The 17,213-nt window shown below is 31.5% G+C and overlaps 1 protein-coding gene across 1 annotated transcript; it reads right to left on the reverse strand.

Moving 5' to 3' along the window:
* Positions 1–6,009: 6,009 nt before the first annotated feature.
* LOC140444012 (protein CDV3 homolog) lies at positions 6,010–14,232 on the reverse strand. Its single transcript, XM_072535587.1, has 3 exons — positions 13,943–14,232; positions 7,721–8,112; positions 6,010–6,712 (listed from the first exon to the last, which is right to left on the reverse strand). The coding sequence occupies exons 1-3, from the start codon at positions 14,114–14,116 to the stop codon at positions 6,568–6,570; spliced, it is 711 nt and encodes a 236-aa protein (XP_072391688.1). The 5' UTR covers positions 14,117–14,232; the 3' UTR covers positions 6,010–6,567.
* Positions 14,233–17,213: the final 2,981 nt, after the last annotated feature.

The following is a 17,213-nucleotide window of genomic DNA, read 5'->3' on the forward strand; positions in this document are numbered from 1 at the left end:
ATTCTTAAATGACTTTTTTTGTACAGCCGGACTGGTCGCAATCTTCACCCGTATCCCTGGATAAGAGTACAGTTGATTCACACCGACAGTCACGGGACGACCTGGGCCCTGATTCTAATTGAGATTTCGACTCAAAACATGTCGAAATTAATATGGCGACGTCGAAATGCGACTTTGCGAGCCTTGTGGATTTCAGCTGAACTAACCAAACGACGTCACTAATTTTCGATTTATCGAAATTAATTTCAACAAAAAAGTGGTTGAAATTTCATTTTGAGTCGAAATTAATCTGACATGACTGGCTGGACTGGGAGAAGTGAACTTAGGTTCAGTTTAGGCGGTGTTGTGTTTTGATTCTTGCAAGGAAAACTGAGTATTAATATGGTAAAAAGTATTAATATGACTGCATTTTACGGACATTTGTTGGTTTTGGAGGAATTAGAGAGGATAGATATCCGTCGCTCACAACGGAGGATAAGAAGAATGTTACGGGATGCTCAAAATCCTTTTACACTAAGTGATGCTCAATTTAGGCAGCAATTCCGGCTTAATAAACAAGCTGCAAATTATTTGATAAGGGTATTAGAACCATATTTGGAGGAGGGTTTTATCCCTCTAGGATACCCAAAATGTTTGGGGCAAGTATTACTAAGCTGCAGTAAATTTAAAAATATATTAGAATATAACCACGAAGTCAAATCTTAGTGGTTATAACTTAAGGATCTCCCACATCGCCTTTTTTCTTTCCTTGTCATCATGGGCAGGGAGCAAAATAGCATGGTCCTCCAAAAAAGCCACCATGGTTTCCTTTTGCTCCACAGACAATTTAGCGCCACGATCACCGACAGCCTATATAATTGAGAATGGCCACTATATGATTTAACAACTCAAACAAGAAAAAAAAAAACGTTCACGTAACGTAAACAAAACAAACATTCAACAAGCGTTGTGCAGCGTGCTGCCAATAACCAAGAGGGCCAACCCAAATTTTCAGCAGTGTCAAAATGATAAAGTAAATATCCTCAGTTTTAACTACAATCGAAATGAATGAGAATCGCTAGCGATTGCGACTGTCATGGCGTAGTCGCTTTTAAATTTCGACATCTTGACTGGACTGCCGGTTTGGTGTGAATAGGACACAGTCAGGCAGCCACCTGTTTTCAGTTGTTATACCACTTCAGTATAAGTAGTCCAAATTAAATATCAATTTAAAAAAATCGTATTACATTAAAAATGAATTTTTTTTACATTATAAGTTCATGTAGGCGAGAAGCTTCTTTTGAGAATTCCCGACGGAACAATCCACTCTTCTATAGCGATCCAAATGCGAAAAACGTTTAACCATTAACGAAGAGTGAAAGTGCTAGTGCAGTTATGATGAAACACCTTTTGAAGGAAGATAAGAAAGAAACAAATGATATTGACCTTTTCTTTGACAAAATGAAGGCAACATATCACAATGAACTGGTAAAAGCCAACTTATCAACCCACCTATTCAAAATGCGCCATCCCAGTACTTATCAAGCTCTAATAAAATTGCAGGTTCTTACTTAGAAGCTTATTCACCAGAAAACTTTGTGTACAAATTTTTTACAATACAAAATTTTTAATTATGCTCATGATTTTATTTACTTACCTAAAACTTTTAGCAAGCTTTTCGGCTGGAGTTACTGTTCTTTTAAAGTTAGTATCCATCTTCGTTATATCGCCTTTAATCATAGACAGCTAATTAAGGAAATCGCAATGCGAATGTACTGTACGAATTTTGCCTCGTCGTTCACTAGTTGTGGGTACAATTTTGCGTACCGATTCTCGACGAGGCCTCACTTCTTCTTCTCCTCTTTTTCTTAATCTAAGTAATGCTATTTTGTAGAGTGTTTCCCCTTATGTATCTTGATCTTGTTCAACTTGTAGAGTTGATCAACCTAAATGCTAAAGTAGTCTGACGATGATTTGCCTGGATTGTGTGTGTGCATGAATTGCCCCTTGACTTAAGGAGGATTTGACTGTGATCTGATCGTCCCGTGACTGTTGCTTTGAGTCAACGTTTATATACCACGGAACTAGTATCCACATGGACAACAGACGAAGTGACTGCGCCTTGTCAACCGAGTTAACGAGCATTTGTGACACTACGCTCAAAGCTTTGCGCAGTTATTGTTAAATCACCATCATCAGGTGCCACTTTGCCCACAATGTATTTTGTTTTCTCTTATATATTCTTAGGTATCATAATTTTTGTTGAATTTATATTATGTAATTATTAAAACGAAACTGTTACGCTGTAGACAGGATTCGAACTTGTGCGGGCAGAGTTCATTGGATCTGTCTTTTTCACTCGGACAAGGCAGCTTGACGTAAGATGGTGCATAAGAAAAAACTCTAGCTACAATATTTATTAAGTAAATGTAGTTTTTTCGAAACCAGAAGTAAAAACTTTTTCTCCACATAGCTTAATCAATTTTCCTTTCTCCGTCATCTGGTTTCCTTTATCTGTTGCAGTTTAGGCTGTACCAATCCGCGGACGACTCGCATAAAACTGAAGGATCAATTTTTGTAAAATTTTTATTCCGATCAAGTAATTTGACGTGTTCTCCCATAAGGAGTTTATGGACATGTATAATACTAAAAGAGTATGTTTCATCCATTTATTTGTATCTATAAACATCGAACATTTTGATTGTAAATCGACTTCAAAATATTACAACTTTAGATTTTTACACCTAGGCATTGAAAATTCATCATTAAACAAAAATACAAAAGTTGATATAAATAAAATTTCTTTTAAATATTAGGGATCAAAATTTTATTTCTATGTATAAAGTTTAAAAAAATCTAGTACCAGAACAAACGGAGGGAGACTTTTGAACCTCATAATTTAATAAGAAAATATATCTACATCCTTTTAAGATATGTAGAAGACATATCTAGAAAACAGCTTATCTGACAATTTACATTTAAATATATTTTTGATCTTCGGTTATTATTTATTGACAGTAAACCGTTTTTGTGAATGTCTTTTGGAACAGGATGTCCCATTTTTTTGCCTGCTTAAAAATTATAGAAAATAGTGAAAAATAAATGCTTGATGCATTTAGTTATGATATATTGATCTTATTATTGGTTTTCTAGTACTATTCTATATATGTTATCTAAAATAGGTCACAGAAATGGTATATCACAAATTTGAAAGGTTAAATCATATAAGACTATGAGCTAACTATAAAAAATTTATTGTAACAATGATAACTTACTTGAAATTATTGGAAAACTTGATAGTACCATGGGTTAAGGAAGAACTTAATACAAAAACAATTTGAACCATGACTAAAACACTAGTCAAAGTCTGGAATGAAGAACAAATCCCAGAAGAATGATGTGACTCGAATTATCTGCCCATTATATAAAGGACAAGATTTATTGGAATGTAAAATGACGAAGAGGTTGTCAATGTGAGTCCATAATACTAATCTATAGGAAATGGGTCAATACTCACAATCTTAAGTAGTTTTTAAATTCTCTAACACCGCATACACTTTTTTAGTGTATATTTGAACGTACTATTTTTCCGATCATACCAAAGTGATTTTAAAATGGACCAGATCTTCATGCTACGTTAAACATTAGAAAAAACCGAAGATTTTTCAGTGACATATTGATACTTTCCAAGTCTTCTATTGTGCAGTCTTTTAACGAAGGTTGGCGATCACTTCTTTAAATGCTTCCATATCTTTTGCAATGTGAAATATCTGTTAACACTGAGATTAGTCCAATCTCTGATATTCCTCAGCCAAGATTTCTTCTTTTTTCCCAAGCCTTTTCTTCACTGGAAAACATGTGAAGTTGATGGCAGTGAAAACTGTAAGAGATGCCGATTTATACAACAGAGAAAATGTCTAGTAAATCAATGTTCTTGTTTCAATCCCCCTTACGGCAGTAAATTTTGGCCGAATAATAAAGGAAAAAAGTATTATAAGAAAGATATAATATAAAGTATTACTTAATATTCATTTGGGTCAAGATTGCGTATTATACCAATAATTGTTTTGTAACTTAAAATCTAAACTGTCATGGTCCTTAAAGTCGATTTGTGTGATGGCAAGAATACACTTGTACATTAAATTATAAACTCAAATCAAAGTAAACAGATTTCGCCCAATAAAAATATATACTCCTTTAACTACATAATATTGAAAAGAACCAATATCTGCTCTTAAATAATACTTTTCCTTCAGCATCATTACAGAACGACTGAAGAAACAGACAAAGGAAAGTCAAGGCACAACTAGGGCTGTAGAAACTGATTTTAATCGTAGCAGACTCTTCTGTATCAACAATAATTATGATAGTTTAGTTCGAGAGGTTCCTGTTATGAGTGGACGAAGCGGAAAAGCCGATAAAATTGTAGCGTAATTTAACTTCCGAAAGTATTATAAATCTTTAATACAATTAGAGGAAAAATAACCGAAGGAGAAAAAAAAACAGAACAAAATCAATGCAACTTTTCACTCCTCAAACAGCAAATTGTACCAAACAATTTAATACCTTTATACAAAAAATATCACGTAGTAGAGAAAATGAGTCAGATGACTGAATAATAAATATAAAAAAAACGATTTTTGAAAAAAAAAATTATCCAAGGAACCTTGGAAGGAAAGGAAAAAAAATCTAATCTACCAATGAAGTACGTCATTACTTCATTGGCTGGCTTATACTTCCTACGAGATTTACTTTTAGATCTATTTTATGATTATCAACAGAATCACATCTTCATATTATAGAATACTTAATCAGTTGTGCTGTGATCTTGCATAAATCCTCACTTTTAGGGTACAGTTGGTGTTATATGGGAAGGCCAAGAAATTAGTAGCACAGTGTAAAACTTAAAGTCTAAAGCATTTTAATGTATTACTGTTAAGAAATTGATAGACCTTAGTGTATGGATTTTATTGAAAGAACAGATTAATTTTCTCGCGGAGTAAGAAAAATATTTAATACAAATACGTAATTAATTTGAAGAATTTCATTAATAATATATTCCTATGCAAATATTACTTAGATATCAAATAAAAATATTTAATTTAAAACATTCTTAATGATGCGTCTGTATTTTTTATTTACTGCTCCACGTAAATTTACCTTGGTTTTTGAGCATTCGCTTGGAGTAACAAAACTATACGAAGAATCAAAGAAAAGACAACACGAACAAATTAATATTTAACAAGACATAGTTTTATCTATTTTGAATATTTTTTAAGATCTTATGCCTTTTACCATTTATTAAATTCTCTGAACTTTAAAGAGCTGTTGCTTGGAGTAAAGAAACGATACGAAGTTGCAATAAAAACGTCGAAAAGAAGAAAACAAGACGAACAAACCAATATCCAACGTAGCATAGTTTTATCCTTTTTGAGTATTTTTCTTTTTAACACCAAGACAACTTCATCACGTTTTATGTCAAATGTCACGTTTTACGTCAAACGTCACATATTATGCCAAATGCCACGTATTGCGTCAAATGTTATGTAGTTGATTGGTTTTAAAGGTTTGTGTGGATTCGTCCATTACAGACGAAAAAGGGTACGAAAGAACAAAAGACGTTTGCCGATATTTTAAGTCATAATGGCGAAATACTGGTGCCGACTAGCGGATAATAATTGAACCTCAAAAATAATTTGTAAATTTAGATTTAAAAATGGCTAACTACAGGCGGCAGCCATATTGAGACGGGGCTTGTGAAGTCAACATATATCGTTCTCACTCTTACTTACCTAAAAGGTACTTCTCTCTCTAACACATTGATTTCCCTATATCTATAGTAACACAAACGTAGCTTATCTACTCTTTAAAGGTGACAGAGCGTAGAACTACAGGTTTGTACACGGTACATTTACTTAAATCTCCTCAGATAAAACACTACAACTTTCTCTTCGACGAAATCTGAAGTAGAAAAATATACACATTTTTCTGCTTTTCGAAAATAGTTTAGCGAAATAATATTACAGTAACTGTTGTTGCTTATCATTAAAGCATTTATTAAATCTTCCTATTTTCTATAGTTTTTAAGTTACATGAAAAATAAAAATAGAAAATCCTGAGAAAATTTCCAAACTGAATGTTTTAAGAGCTTTGCTGGTGTAACTCGACAAATTAATAATTTTTAACTGAAATGACGTTAGTGGAATAAAATTGGATTTGCCTTATATCGTTAACTATGATCAAGTTCTTAACCACATCCTTTGGAAATCTCAAATAAATACCGTGACAAAGAATAATTATTATACCATCTATGAAATAAGATACAATCATTTTTATGAGCATTTAAGTGTCTTTTTCGAGAATACGACCTGCATTTGCTGAATAAACTTTTTTGACAAAGGGAATCATTATATATTATTATTGGAAACAGAAAACATCGAGGGCCCACTCAAGTCTCCATTAAAAAATTAACAGACACGATTTTTTCAAAGTTATTGGATAAGTCAATCAACCGTAAGTAACATTTTTTTATCGCTGGCCACCTCTCTCGACACAGTACACATTGGTCTCTATGGATTATTAACGTCACTAGCTGTCGTTACTTAGAGTATTGTAACGGTTGGCGAGGTTCCATCTGGGACCTTGCGCAGAGTTTATCTTGGATTGTTCCGCTTGTCTATGTGAGGTCGACCTATTGGACTGCACTACTTCAAATGATCCTTCGTTACGATTTCTGAAAAAATAAATACGAAAATGAAATCATCGCAAAATATCGATCAGTTATAAATCTAGTTGCAGTGTTAAGATCAAAAATATCTTCCTTCTTCTCTATACAGAAACTTATGGAGAGATATCTCAAGCATGTTTCTAAACTCTTTAAATATCACTGAGATATACTTAATTATGTGTGGAAGCTTTTAAATGCGTAACTAACCAGTCAGAAGATTAACAAGACTACCAAGTAAAACATAAGTGACATTTTCAGGATCTCTCTTCAAAGATGTTCCTTCCAATTGGTCGAAACAGCGGTATCTGGTGTTCTGATTGGCGATTTAGTTTATGTGGACTGATTACATAACTAACAGAAAAACTACTATCGGATGACTGAACCAATTCTTACAGATTAATGCCAATTTATAAAAAGAAAATGCTTAAAAAAATACCAGTAACCAGAACAGTCATGTGTTTAATTCAAAAAAGACTTCTTTAATTGCAGTATAGAATAAGAAGGTTGCTGCTGTAAACATGATTATTGTTGGTGTTAAACCATTAGCGCAGATGTTTTAACCAGGAATACAACAATAACTATAGATTCATCTCATTGATAACACATGCAAGTAAAATCCTTTTACAGATAATACAGAATAGATTAGATCAGTTTACTGCCAAGCAAATAGCTCCTGAACAAGCCAGATTCTGATTCATCTAGTTAAACTACTACAAAGTTTGTATGGAAACAATGATCTTTATACTATACAAGCGGCTCAAATTATTTTTAACGTAAGATTATTAGTTGATTCTTGTTTTCTATTTCTAATTGTTTTATTGATCTATATTGAATATTATTTGTTTTGTTGTACAATCCACTTCTGCAATAATTATGTGAAATATTTTATTCAAAATGAATTCAGGAATTTTTTTCTAATTTGGCAACAACGTCAACTTAGATCTCTGACCTAGATAATGACGGGCATCGGGATTTATACCGTACCAATTAAATTAAAAAAATCAAAGAACTTACTTTTTATGATCACCAGAAAGAGATGGGAAAAATTCTTCGTTATGGATATCTGGAGCAGCTTTTGTTCTATTCAGCCTAGTACTTTGAACTTGGGTTTGTCCTGAAGATCGTAAACTTGGGGGTATATAAGTGCCAGTCTTAGATACATTAGGAAGTATCGGTTCCGGTTTATATTCAACTTTCTCCACTTCCGCTTCCCCGACGTCGATGCGTTTCCAAGGTCCAGATTTCTTTTCTGCATCTTGTCCAGGCTCATCTTCTTGTTGCTGTTCGGTGGTTTCTTTAGCTCCCGTAGTACTGCTTTCCGAATTTTGACCGATGGTTAAGTTTCCTATCTTCAACCCTGTGTAGTCTTTCTTTTCTTCCTCAAAGTCCTTCCATTCGTCTTGGTCCTTAGAAATTTATCGATACATTAATTTTACAATCAGTGTTATGGTAAAGCATGTGAAATAACATTTACAGATATATATAAATCATTTATAATTTTTTGTATTTTGTATTTATATTGAGCATCTTCAACGTTTTTACAAAAAATTATGTATGACTCTTGTGTTCAGTAGATTGAAGATGCTTCTTATATTTCTTGTATAGTAGAAAGTTTGCAAAAGGAAAAGTTTGGTAGAGACACTATTGAACACATGTAAGTACATTTTTAGATAAGCCACTATAAGTGGCTAATCTGTTAACAAAAATGTGATATTTTAGATATTAGGCTGTTGACAAAATGATTCACATGAAATTTAGTTCAAAAATGATATCATGAAAAGTAGAATATCCTGACTGAGAGATTGGCAAAAAAATTATACATCTATATATCGTATCATATGATAAATCAAATCAAGATATCGATATATGATATATTAGAAAAAATATATTGATACATGCAATATATTGATATATTTTTGTGTAATTAAATATTTACTTGATTAAAATCTCCACCTTGTTTTTGTGTTAAGGGGGCATACAAATTGTAGGTATTTCCTGATGTTTTTAAAACTTTATAGCAACAATTGCAGCAAGATTGTTCTTTATTAAGTTTATTAAAATGCAACCAATGCTTTTGGGTGGTGCCATTTTTCTTTCTAGTTTTACTAACTACAAAATAATATACACACTGATAGAAATAGATTGGAAATGAAACTCAATACTTATTATAAAGACACATCATATGACATAATTTGAAGTGGATATTGACCTCCATAACTACTGAAAGAGAAATCAGTAGATTTATGTTCTGGATTATATTAAATACATGCCAATATGATATATTTTTCCTGTATAGGTGATACATTGAATCTCTAATATCTATGATATATGGAAAGTTAAATATCCATATAATAATATGGATAAAATTTTAAAATATATTTCAAACATATATATATATATATATATATATATATATATATATATATATATATATATATGTAATGTATCAATACATAGTTACCATTCCTAATCTGAGCTGGCAGAGAAAGCTATGATGAATTTTGAGCTTCTTTTCCCACTTCCTACCCCCTACAGAAATATGTACCAGTTGGAAAATGATTTTAACTATTTGTATATCAAACACAGAACCATGATTAGCAATCATATTAAATAATAAACAGGCACAGCATTCCCACTGCAATTATTGCATGTAGGGCATATATCTCTCGATTTGTTAAGTAACTTACAACTGTGACAACCTGAACAAGATTGCAGGACTCACTTGGAGGTAATAATAATGTAATGTAATGACCCACAGATTGAAAAACCATGCTTTATTGTATTTATATTTCTTGAAAATCAAATATTTCTGGAATAAGAAATGCTATTAACAGTTTTTATTATATTGGTGTCAACAGAATCAAGCTATACTTTGTGTTGATGTTCAAAATTGTTAAAGTTTTCTGATATAAATAGACTGGAATATGGACAATAGTGGATTTGACAGCAATATCTTATAATTTGCCAAAATTGGACAATTTATGGTGATATTTAAAAAAGATTGCATAAAAACAAAGTCTTAAAACTTATATGTACCAAGAAATGGCATACTGATATCAACCCTTCAAATAAGCACTTTATGTAAGCTGATATGAACTTTTCACAATATATCTGTATACTGCCAAACAGAACAATAAAGGGACTTTGGAACATTTAATTAAATCAACTAAACTGATAATAAAACTTAATAGATAATGAAATATTAAAAAATATACATAAAAAATATAAACCCATTACAAATGTTTATCACACAAGTTATGTGACTTTTCATTACCAAATATGTTATATACACTATCAGAAATGTTAAACTCAAAAAGTAATTACATGAAAATTAAAAGGAGAAATCGTTATATGAATAGTTACACAGAATAGAACATAACAAACGTGTGATTCCCAATTCTCTAAATTTCCTTCTACATCAAAAATAATGTTCTATCAAGTAAAATAAATTCGAAGTCTGGATATCACAAGCTAACTAACACTAAACATAAATTCGTAAATCCAAGAACACAGTAATATCAAACAGTGAACCCCTACACAACTTTTCAATTACACTTGATAATGAGTAGCTACAAAAAAATGGTTAGTTGTTTAACATACTTCTATATTGGGAACTTCGCATTGTGTATCTTTATAAAAAATATTTAGCAAGAGGAATATCAGAATGTCTACTTGTAAATTTATAGCCATCTCAAGTTACCTTAGTACAAAAATAGATACTAGACTTCTATTTCTTCAAAATAGAGCATAAAATTTATTTATGCTGCATCCACTATAAACTATATCATACAGCAAATATTTATTTTTTCCCTAAGTCCGTATAACATCCAAAATAACTATTAGATTAGAACTGTGTCATTGAAAACAACTGATTGTTGATCAAGTACAGTAATACGTTGACTTACACTACCCTGACTTAGGCAACCCTGGAGTTACTTGATTTTCAAATCTCGTCATTTCGTCTTTTGAGCATCCGCAAATCTCTCGATCATCGATAATAGACTTACCGCCCCAACACTATTGCTCAGCCAATGTACATGTTCGGACTTGTTGCATGAAATCAACACAGTTACAATTTATTTACAACTTATGATTGAGTCTGTAGAGTGCATATTTGTTATTCAGGTTGGGCCTACAGAGTGCATATTGATATTTTATACCGGGATAACAAAGTAAAACTGATCCTTCTGTATCAAACAAAAAAATAAAAACGTTATCTTTGGAATGTAAACTTAACATAATTAAATATTTTGATACAAAAATGAAATTTTGTGAATTAGCAAAGAAGTTTGCATTGACTGAATTGCCGAACGGTCAGAACAATTATTAAGGGTAGAGAAAAAATTCATAAAGCTGTGAAAAGTGGACAATCTTTAAATTTACCATCGTTTGTAAACATCACAGTATTATCACCGAGATGGAAACAATGATAAAATTATGATGTGATAATCAGGTAAATGTGAAAATTTATTCTATTAATCAGAACACAGTGCGCTCCTAAGCTAAGCTGATTTTTGAGAGATTGAAAGAGGATGCTGGGGAGTTTGTTACAGATAAAGAGCTTAAAGCTATTAATAGTTGGTTCAGCTGATTAAAAAGTCACTCTAATTGGTGTAGCATTACAGAAAGTGTAGTAATAGGCTGTGTAGATATAATTCAATGTAGATGAGATTGGCCTGTTCTGGAAGAAGAAGCCTAAACGAACTTTTAGGCAGTTAAGTGCAAAGTTAAAACCTCTCTTAGTTTATCACTCAGAAAATCCAAGAGCATTAAAACATACATCTAAATCTGGCTTGTTTATGATTTGGAAGTCCAATTGTAAAGCTTGGGCGACAGCTTCCCTTTTTTAAGACTGGTTAGGTCCTCATTTCATACCTGAAGTCGAATGTTATTGTCAATCTAAACAAATTCCATTAAAAGTGATGCTAATCATTGACAATGCACCAGGTCATCCTCATGCAACTCTAACTAGTTTTGAGTCATGTGTAAGGAATTTTTACTACCTAATGCAACCCTCTCACTTCAACCGATAGATCAGGGAGTCATTAAAACATTAAAAGCTTATTACACCAGACGATCATTTGCACACCTCTATGAAAGTATAATAAAAAACAATGAGCTTATCTTAAAGATTTTTAGCAACAATTCAACGTTTTAGATGCAGTGAAGATCATTGGACAATCTTGAACAGAAATTTCACAAAAAATGTTAAATGGAGTCTGGAAAAATTGTGTGCTTTTTTTATCACTGACACTAAGGTAAAGTTGACGGCAGAGCCTGATGAAATTAGTAATCTAATTAAAGAAGTTGCTGATATGACTGTGCCAATAAATTTAGAAGTAGATAGAAATGACATTCAGAAACTGTTGGATTGCAGCAATCAGGAGCTAACAATTGATGAACCCATAGAAATACATGAGGAATAGCAGGAAATTAAAGAGCTTGATTGTTTGGATCCAGTTCAAACCGAGGATCAAATGATAGTTGTAAACTTGACTGAATGCCTTAGTTTAATTGAAAAAAGATTAAAATTTTTAGAAAATATAGACTACAATGAGGAGCGCAATTCTTCTACAAAACAAGGAATAAAAAAATGATTAGCTTGCTATGAAGAAAAAACATTTATAAAACCACATTCGTTAAATTTTATCCTTCTACATCAAAATAACTTGGACTGGCTATTTTATATTTGTATATCCTAAGATTTTAATAAACAATTTTTGTGTAAATTGCTATTCACTTAGCTTTTAGTTTAAATTAAAATATATGCTTCAAAAATTTGTTGCTTTTACTAATTTTTGGGATTTGGTAAGTCAGTAAATAGAATATAATCATTTTACAATATAAGTAATATACCAGCCCAGATATAGCAATATACAATAAAAAAATTAATTTAAATAAGAATAAAAATTAAAAACAAAGAAATGTCATCTGAGTTAAGTTGAGAAATTAAGATTTTTAGATGATCTCAGGTCAGTTATTTAAATGCTTACTAAAGTACAAATAAAATAAAAGTTTTACCACACAAAACATTTTTAATTATAAATTAAGTGGATAATATGAAAAGAACAGTTTATAAACATAAAATAACAACTATATTTAATAAATAAACTCATATTAAAAAACTTGAAATATTTGCAGAAAGTCAAAAATACTTTTTCATTGATTTATTTAGAATGTTAATACTTTGTTTCTTACAGCCTACATATTATATGCTTAAAAAACAAAAGATGCTCTTGCTAAGAAGGGTCAACAACTAGAGCAGAAAATTGCTGCTAATGAAGCTAAAACAAAGCTACCACTAAACCAATATAACAAAAGAATTTAAATATTTTGTGATCAAAACACATTGTCTTGCATGTGTTCATGTTATGTTTTGTTACTTTTACTAAAAGCAAAAGTTACCAAACTATTGCACATCCAAATATACAATTTTAACATTCATAATAGCTGTGACCCTATGGGTCCAATTAGTATCTATCTGTAAGTACCAAAGCCAGCAGTAAAACATTACAACAAAAGACCTTTGCTGAATACATTTATAGGAGTGTACAATTATGACTGAATAGCTTGCAAAACATTCAGAGATGTTTATAAATATTAATTAATCATTGAAGCTAAATAAATTACTAGCAGTATCATTATAATTGTTAAAAACATCTAAAAGTGGATAGCCTTCAACAAAACATATACAGCACTTGTATTATTGATCATATTTCAAGATTAAACTGCAGTAGGGAATTATAATACCCAAATAGGTCCAGCATTTCAACAATATCAATTTGAAATAACTTTTAACCAATTTTCCTGGAATATTTTTATTTCTTTGATCTACTTAAAAAACAAAGATCTCTAACAATAGATTAGTGAAAAAAGGACAGACATTAAAAGAACTATTTAACGACCAAATGCATAGCTTCTTAATCTTTTATATTATTGGGCGCCAGTTCACATAAAGTACAACCACCTAATTCAAGGTTTTTGTTTTTTCCATTCTTTATGCATACTTTTACAACCTCAGCTTTGTTCTAAAAATAACTTAGCAGTGGGTGAAATTACATGAGGTTTTCTTTTCATGTAAAAGACGCAAATATTTACGATTTTCTCTTTTTTAAGGGTTATAACCTAACACATGTGGCATTATATTTTAGAACTTCAATATGGCTGGCGATTTCTTAAAGTATTAATTACAGACATGCAAGTACCGTTACATACACTATCTTTTGAGATACTTACTTGTTCAGTAACTATACTATCTTCGCCCTCATTAACACGTTCTTTCTTTAATTTTTCAGTCTTTTTTGCAGTGTCTTCTAGCTTCTTGGCAACTTCTTCAGTGGTAGCATATTTTTTTGTACTTTTGGACTTCTTGCGGTCTTTTTTGGCAAAGAAATCATCTAAGTCTGCCATCTTTTTACCAAACGAATGATTTAGAGAATGCAAATGGAAAATTTGGCAATTTAATGACTAAATTCGCACCTTTGATATGCAGAGCCGGACCGAAAGGAAGTGTCAAATAAACGTCACCTTTTATCTGTCACATCAACATTTTGTACGTCAACCATCGTGAGCTACGTTCCACCCAGTTGAAGTATGTTCCGGATATAAAAATAATTTAACAGGAATTAATCTAATCCAATTTAATTAATCTTATCCACCTTATTGTCGTTGGGTGTAACAGTAATGGCATATCAAAAAATATTTATTTAAAATTTAGTTAGTGGTCTTTATTTGTAAATGCTTTTCAACCAAATCTACAACTAACGTAAATAATAAATGATGCAAATAATAAATATCATAAATAAAAATAAAAGAGCAAAAGAAAAATTATAGTGTTTTCATCGTTATCTAACTTGACCGTTTGTATTAAATTGGGATTTCAATGAATCTCAATGTTTCTATCAGCATTAATTTATTATTTACACATTTTCTGAAACGAATTATAGAAAATGTTCAAATTTTATTATTTTATACAGTTGTTCACTACTTAATATGCCATAATGTATATAATTGTACAACGTACAACTGTGTTTATCAAAAGTACAATATTGGGTATAACCTTTCGAATTAAAGGTGTTAATAGAGCTGCCTAATTAATAGTTCAACCCAATACACTTTTCATCCCTTTTTATTTCCTTTAACTAATAATATATTACAATTCGGAAAGACTAGGTGATGAAGAAGGGATAATTTTATTATTTTTGGTATTTCTACCAAAGAACATTAATAAAAGCTGAAATTTTCTTAATGTGCCCCTCCATGTAGAGCCAGTGTAGTAGAGACGTGTTAAAAATATCTATCAGCCTATTTAAGTGGGATTTTTTGACTTTCTGTAAACCGCATAGGCATCAGCGCCTACAGCGTCTTCAATGAGCAGGCCATATATTTAGGATGGAAGAAAACATGCTTCAAAAAAGAAAAAACTGTTGAATGCAAGACTGCAGGGGAAGAGACCTATTGGAAGATCGAGAAAGTGATGGCAGGATGATGTAGACGAGGATGCTAGAAATCTCCTTGTATAATTATAAAAGTATAATCTTTTTATATGGACATTTCTGTTTCTGTAAAATGTAATTTAAGATCTCCACTTTGTTATGATACTCTTCTTCTTCTTTTGGCATCATAACCCTAGATGGGTCTTTGCCTGTCTGGCTATGTCCTTCCATTCAGATCTCTCTTGTGCCCTTCTTCTCCATTGTCTTATGCTCATTGTTTTCAGGTCGTCTTCCACGTCATCCAACCATCTCGTTCTGGGCCTTCCTTTTTTTCGCCTTCCTATGGGCTTTCATTGTAACATTTTCTTTGTTGTTTTTGCATCGTTTTGTCTCTGCACATGTCCCAGCGATGACAGTCTTTGACTTTTCACAAATCTTACAATGTCATAACCTTCATTTAACTCATAAACCTCGTCGTTTCTCCTGATTCTCCATGTGCCATCTTCCTCTTGTACCGGGGCCATATACTTTCCTCAGTATTTTTCTCTCGAATGTCCTGAGTTGGGCTTCATCTTTTTTCGTCATTACCCAAGTTTCACATCCATAGGTTACTACGGGTCTAATCAGTATTCTGTAGATAGTCATTTTGGTTCTTTTGTCTAATAATTTCGATGTCATCAATCTTTTATTAGCATAGTATGTACGATTCCCGCTGGAAATACGTGCATTAATTTCGCTACTTACGGAGTTCTTCTGATTGATTTCTGTGCCGAGATATGTAAAGGCATCCACTCGTTCGATAGTATAGTTGTCTATTGTGATATTATTTTCATTGTCAGTTATTCTTTTGACTGTCATATACTTCGCTTTTGCTTCGTTTATTTTGAGACCTCTTTTTCTTGCTTCAGGATCAATTTGTTTGAACACTTCCATTAGTCGTTGCTTATTCCTACTAATGATGGCTACATCGTCTGCATATGCAGTAATTTGTACTGATTTTGTTATGATTTTAATAATACTTAGCTTAGCTAAGCTAAGCTTAGCTTAGCTTTTAATATAACCAATAATAAATATAGCTAGTAGGTTACCACTGTCTACTTTTTTTATTTCTCTAACAATCTCTTATTCTCTTTCGTTTCGTTTTCTTTAGCTATATATTGATTTAGAAAAAAGTTAAACCTATTTGTTATATATTTTTATATTTTTTTTCCTTTTTTAAATGAACCCTTAACATCTAGGATCCTCTGAGTTTTCCTTATCTCTCAGGTAATTATTGAAAAGATAAGGTGGAGCTTTTTCTATTTATTTCGATTTTTTTTATTATCTAGTTCCTTTTCAATTAGTATGCTTCCTTTCTAATTTAGTTTCTTACTGCCTTGATTTTAAATCAACCGTTTCAGCATCCCCAGTCTAGATATTTTGATCTACTTCCCAACGCTCGTTGTGGCCTTTAATAAAACACCTAGCGGCCGGTAGCAATGGAGTTTTATTTATTTAATTTAAACTCAAACACATAACATCCCATTCGGGTTTATTTTTACGTTACCCAAAATAGCGCCCAACTTTTGTGACCCTTTTTACCCATTCCAGGTTTATTTTACGTGGTAGTACTTCTCGATGAGTTTTACTATAAACTATTTTATCTTGATTTTAAAGAATTAATCTTCTCTTTTCCATTCACTGGAGACTTTTTGTTTCTTAATTTTAAACTTACTATAGATATTTCGTTTCTTTTGGGCCTTCTTGGCTCTTTTGAGAGTTAACGAAAATGTTGTAACTGGGTTATGACCAAAAGCTATGTCAGCTCCTGGATATAGAATATAAAAATAGATTCCTAATTTTTAAATATTTAATTGATTAATAAATTTCATAAATGCTGAATATTTTGTCTAATTAATTGAATTAAATCGTCGGCATCAACATTGTACAGTAATAATATGTTTTACAAATATTAATAAAACATCCTGTAATAATAATTCTTACTATTTTATCTTTCATAAATTTTTATTTGAATCAATCTTAGACTGATATCTGATTATCTTAACATGATTCATAGATAATCAAATATTGTT

The sequence above is a fragment of the Diabrotica undecimpunctata genome, chromosome 6 (genome assembly GCF_040954645.1).
Source record: "Diabrotica undecimpunctata isolate CICGRU chromosome 6, icDiaUnde3, whole genome shotgun sequence".
Taxonomy (NCBI): Eukaryota; Metazoa; Arthropoda; class Insecta; order Coleoptera; family Chrysomelidae; genus Diabrotica; species Diabrotica undecimpunctata.

Bases quoted from the DNA above. Each gene is read 5' to 3' on its own strand.
- LOC140444012 (XM_072535587.1), bottom strand. From the start codon at position 14,116: ATGGCAGACTTAGATGATTTCTTTGCCAAAAAAGACCGCAAGAAGTCC. The intron at 8,113-13,942 runs GTAAGTATCTCA...TAAATTTCTAAG, and splicing joins ATAGTATAGTTACTGAACAA to GACCAAGACGAATGGAAGGA. The intron at 6,713-7,720 runs GTAAGTTCTTTG...TTATTTTTTCAG, and splicing joins CTTTCTGGTGATCATAAAAA to AAATCGTAACGAAGGATCAT.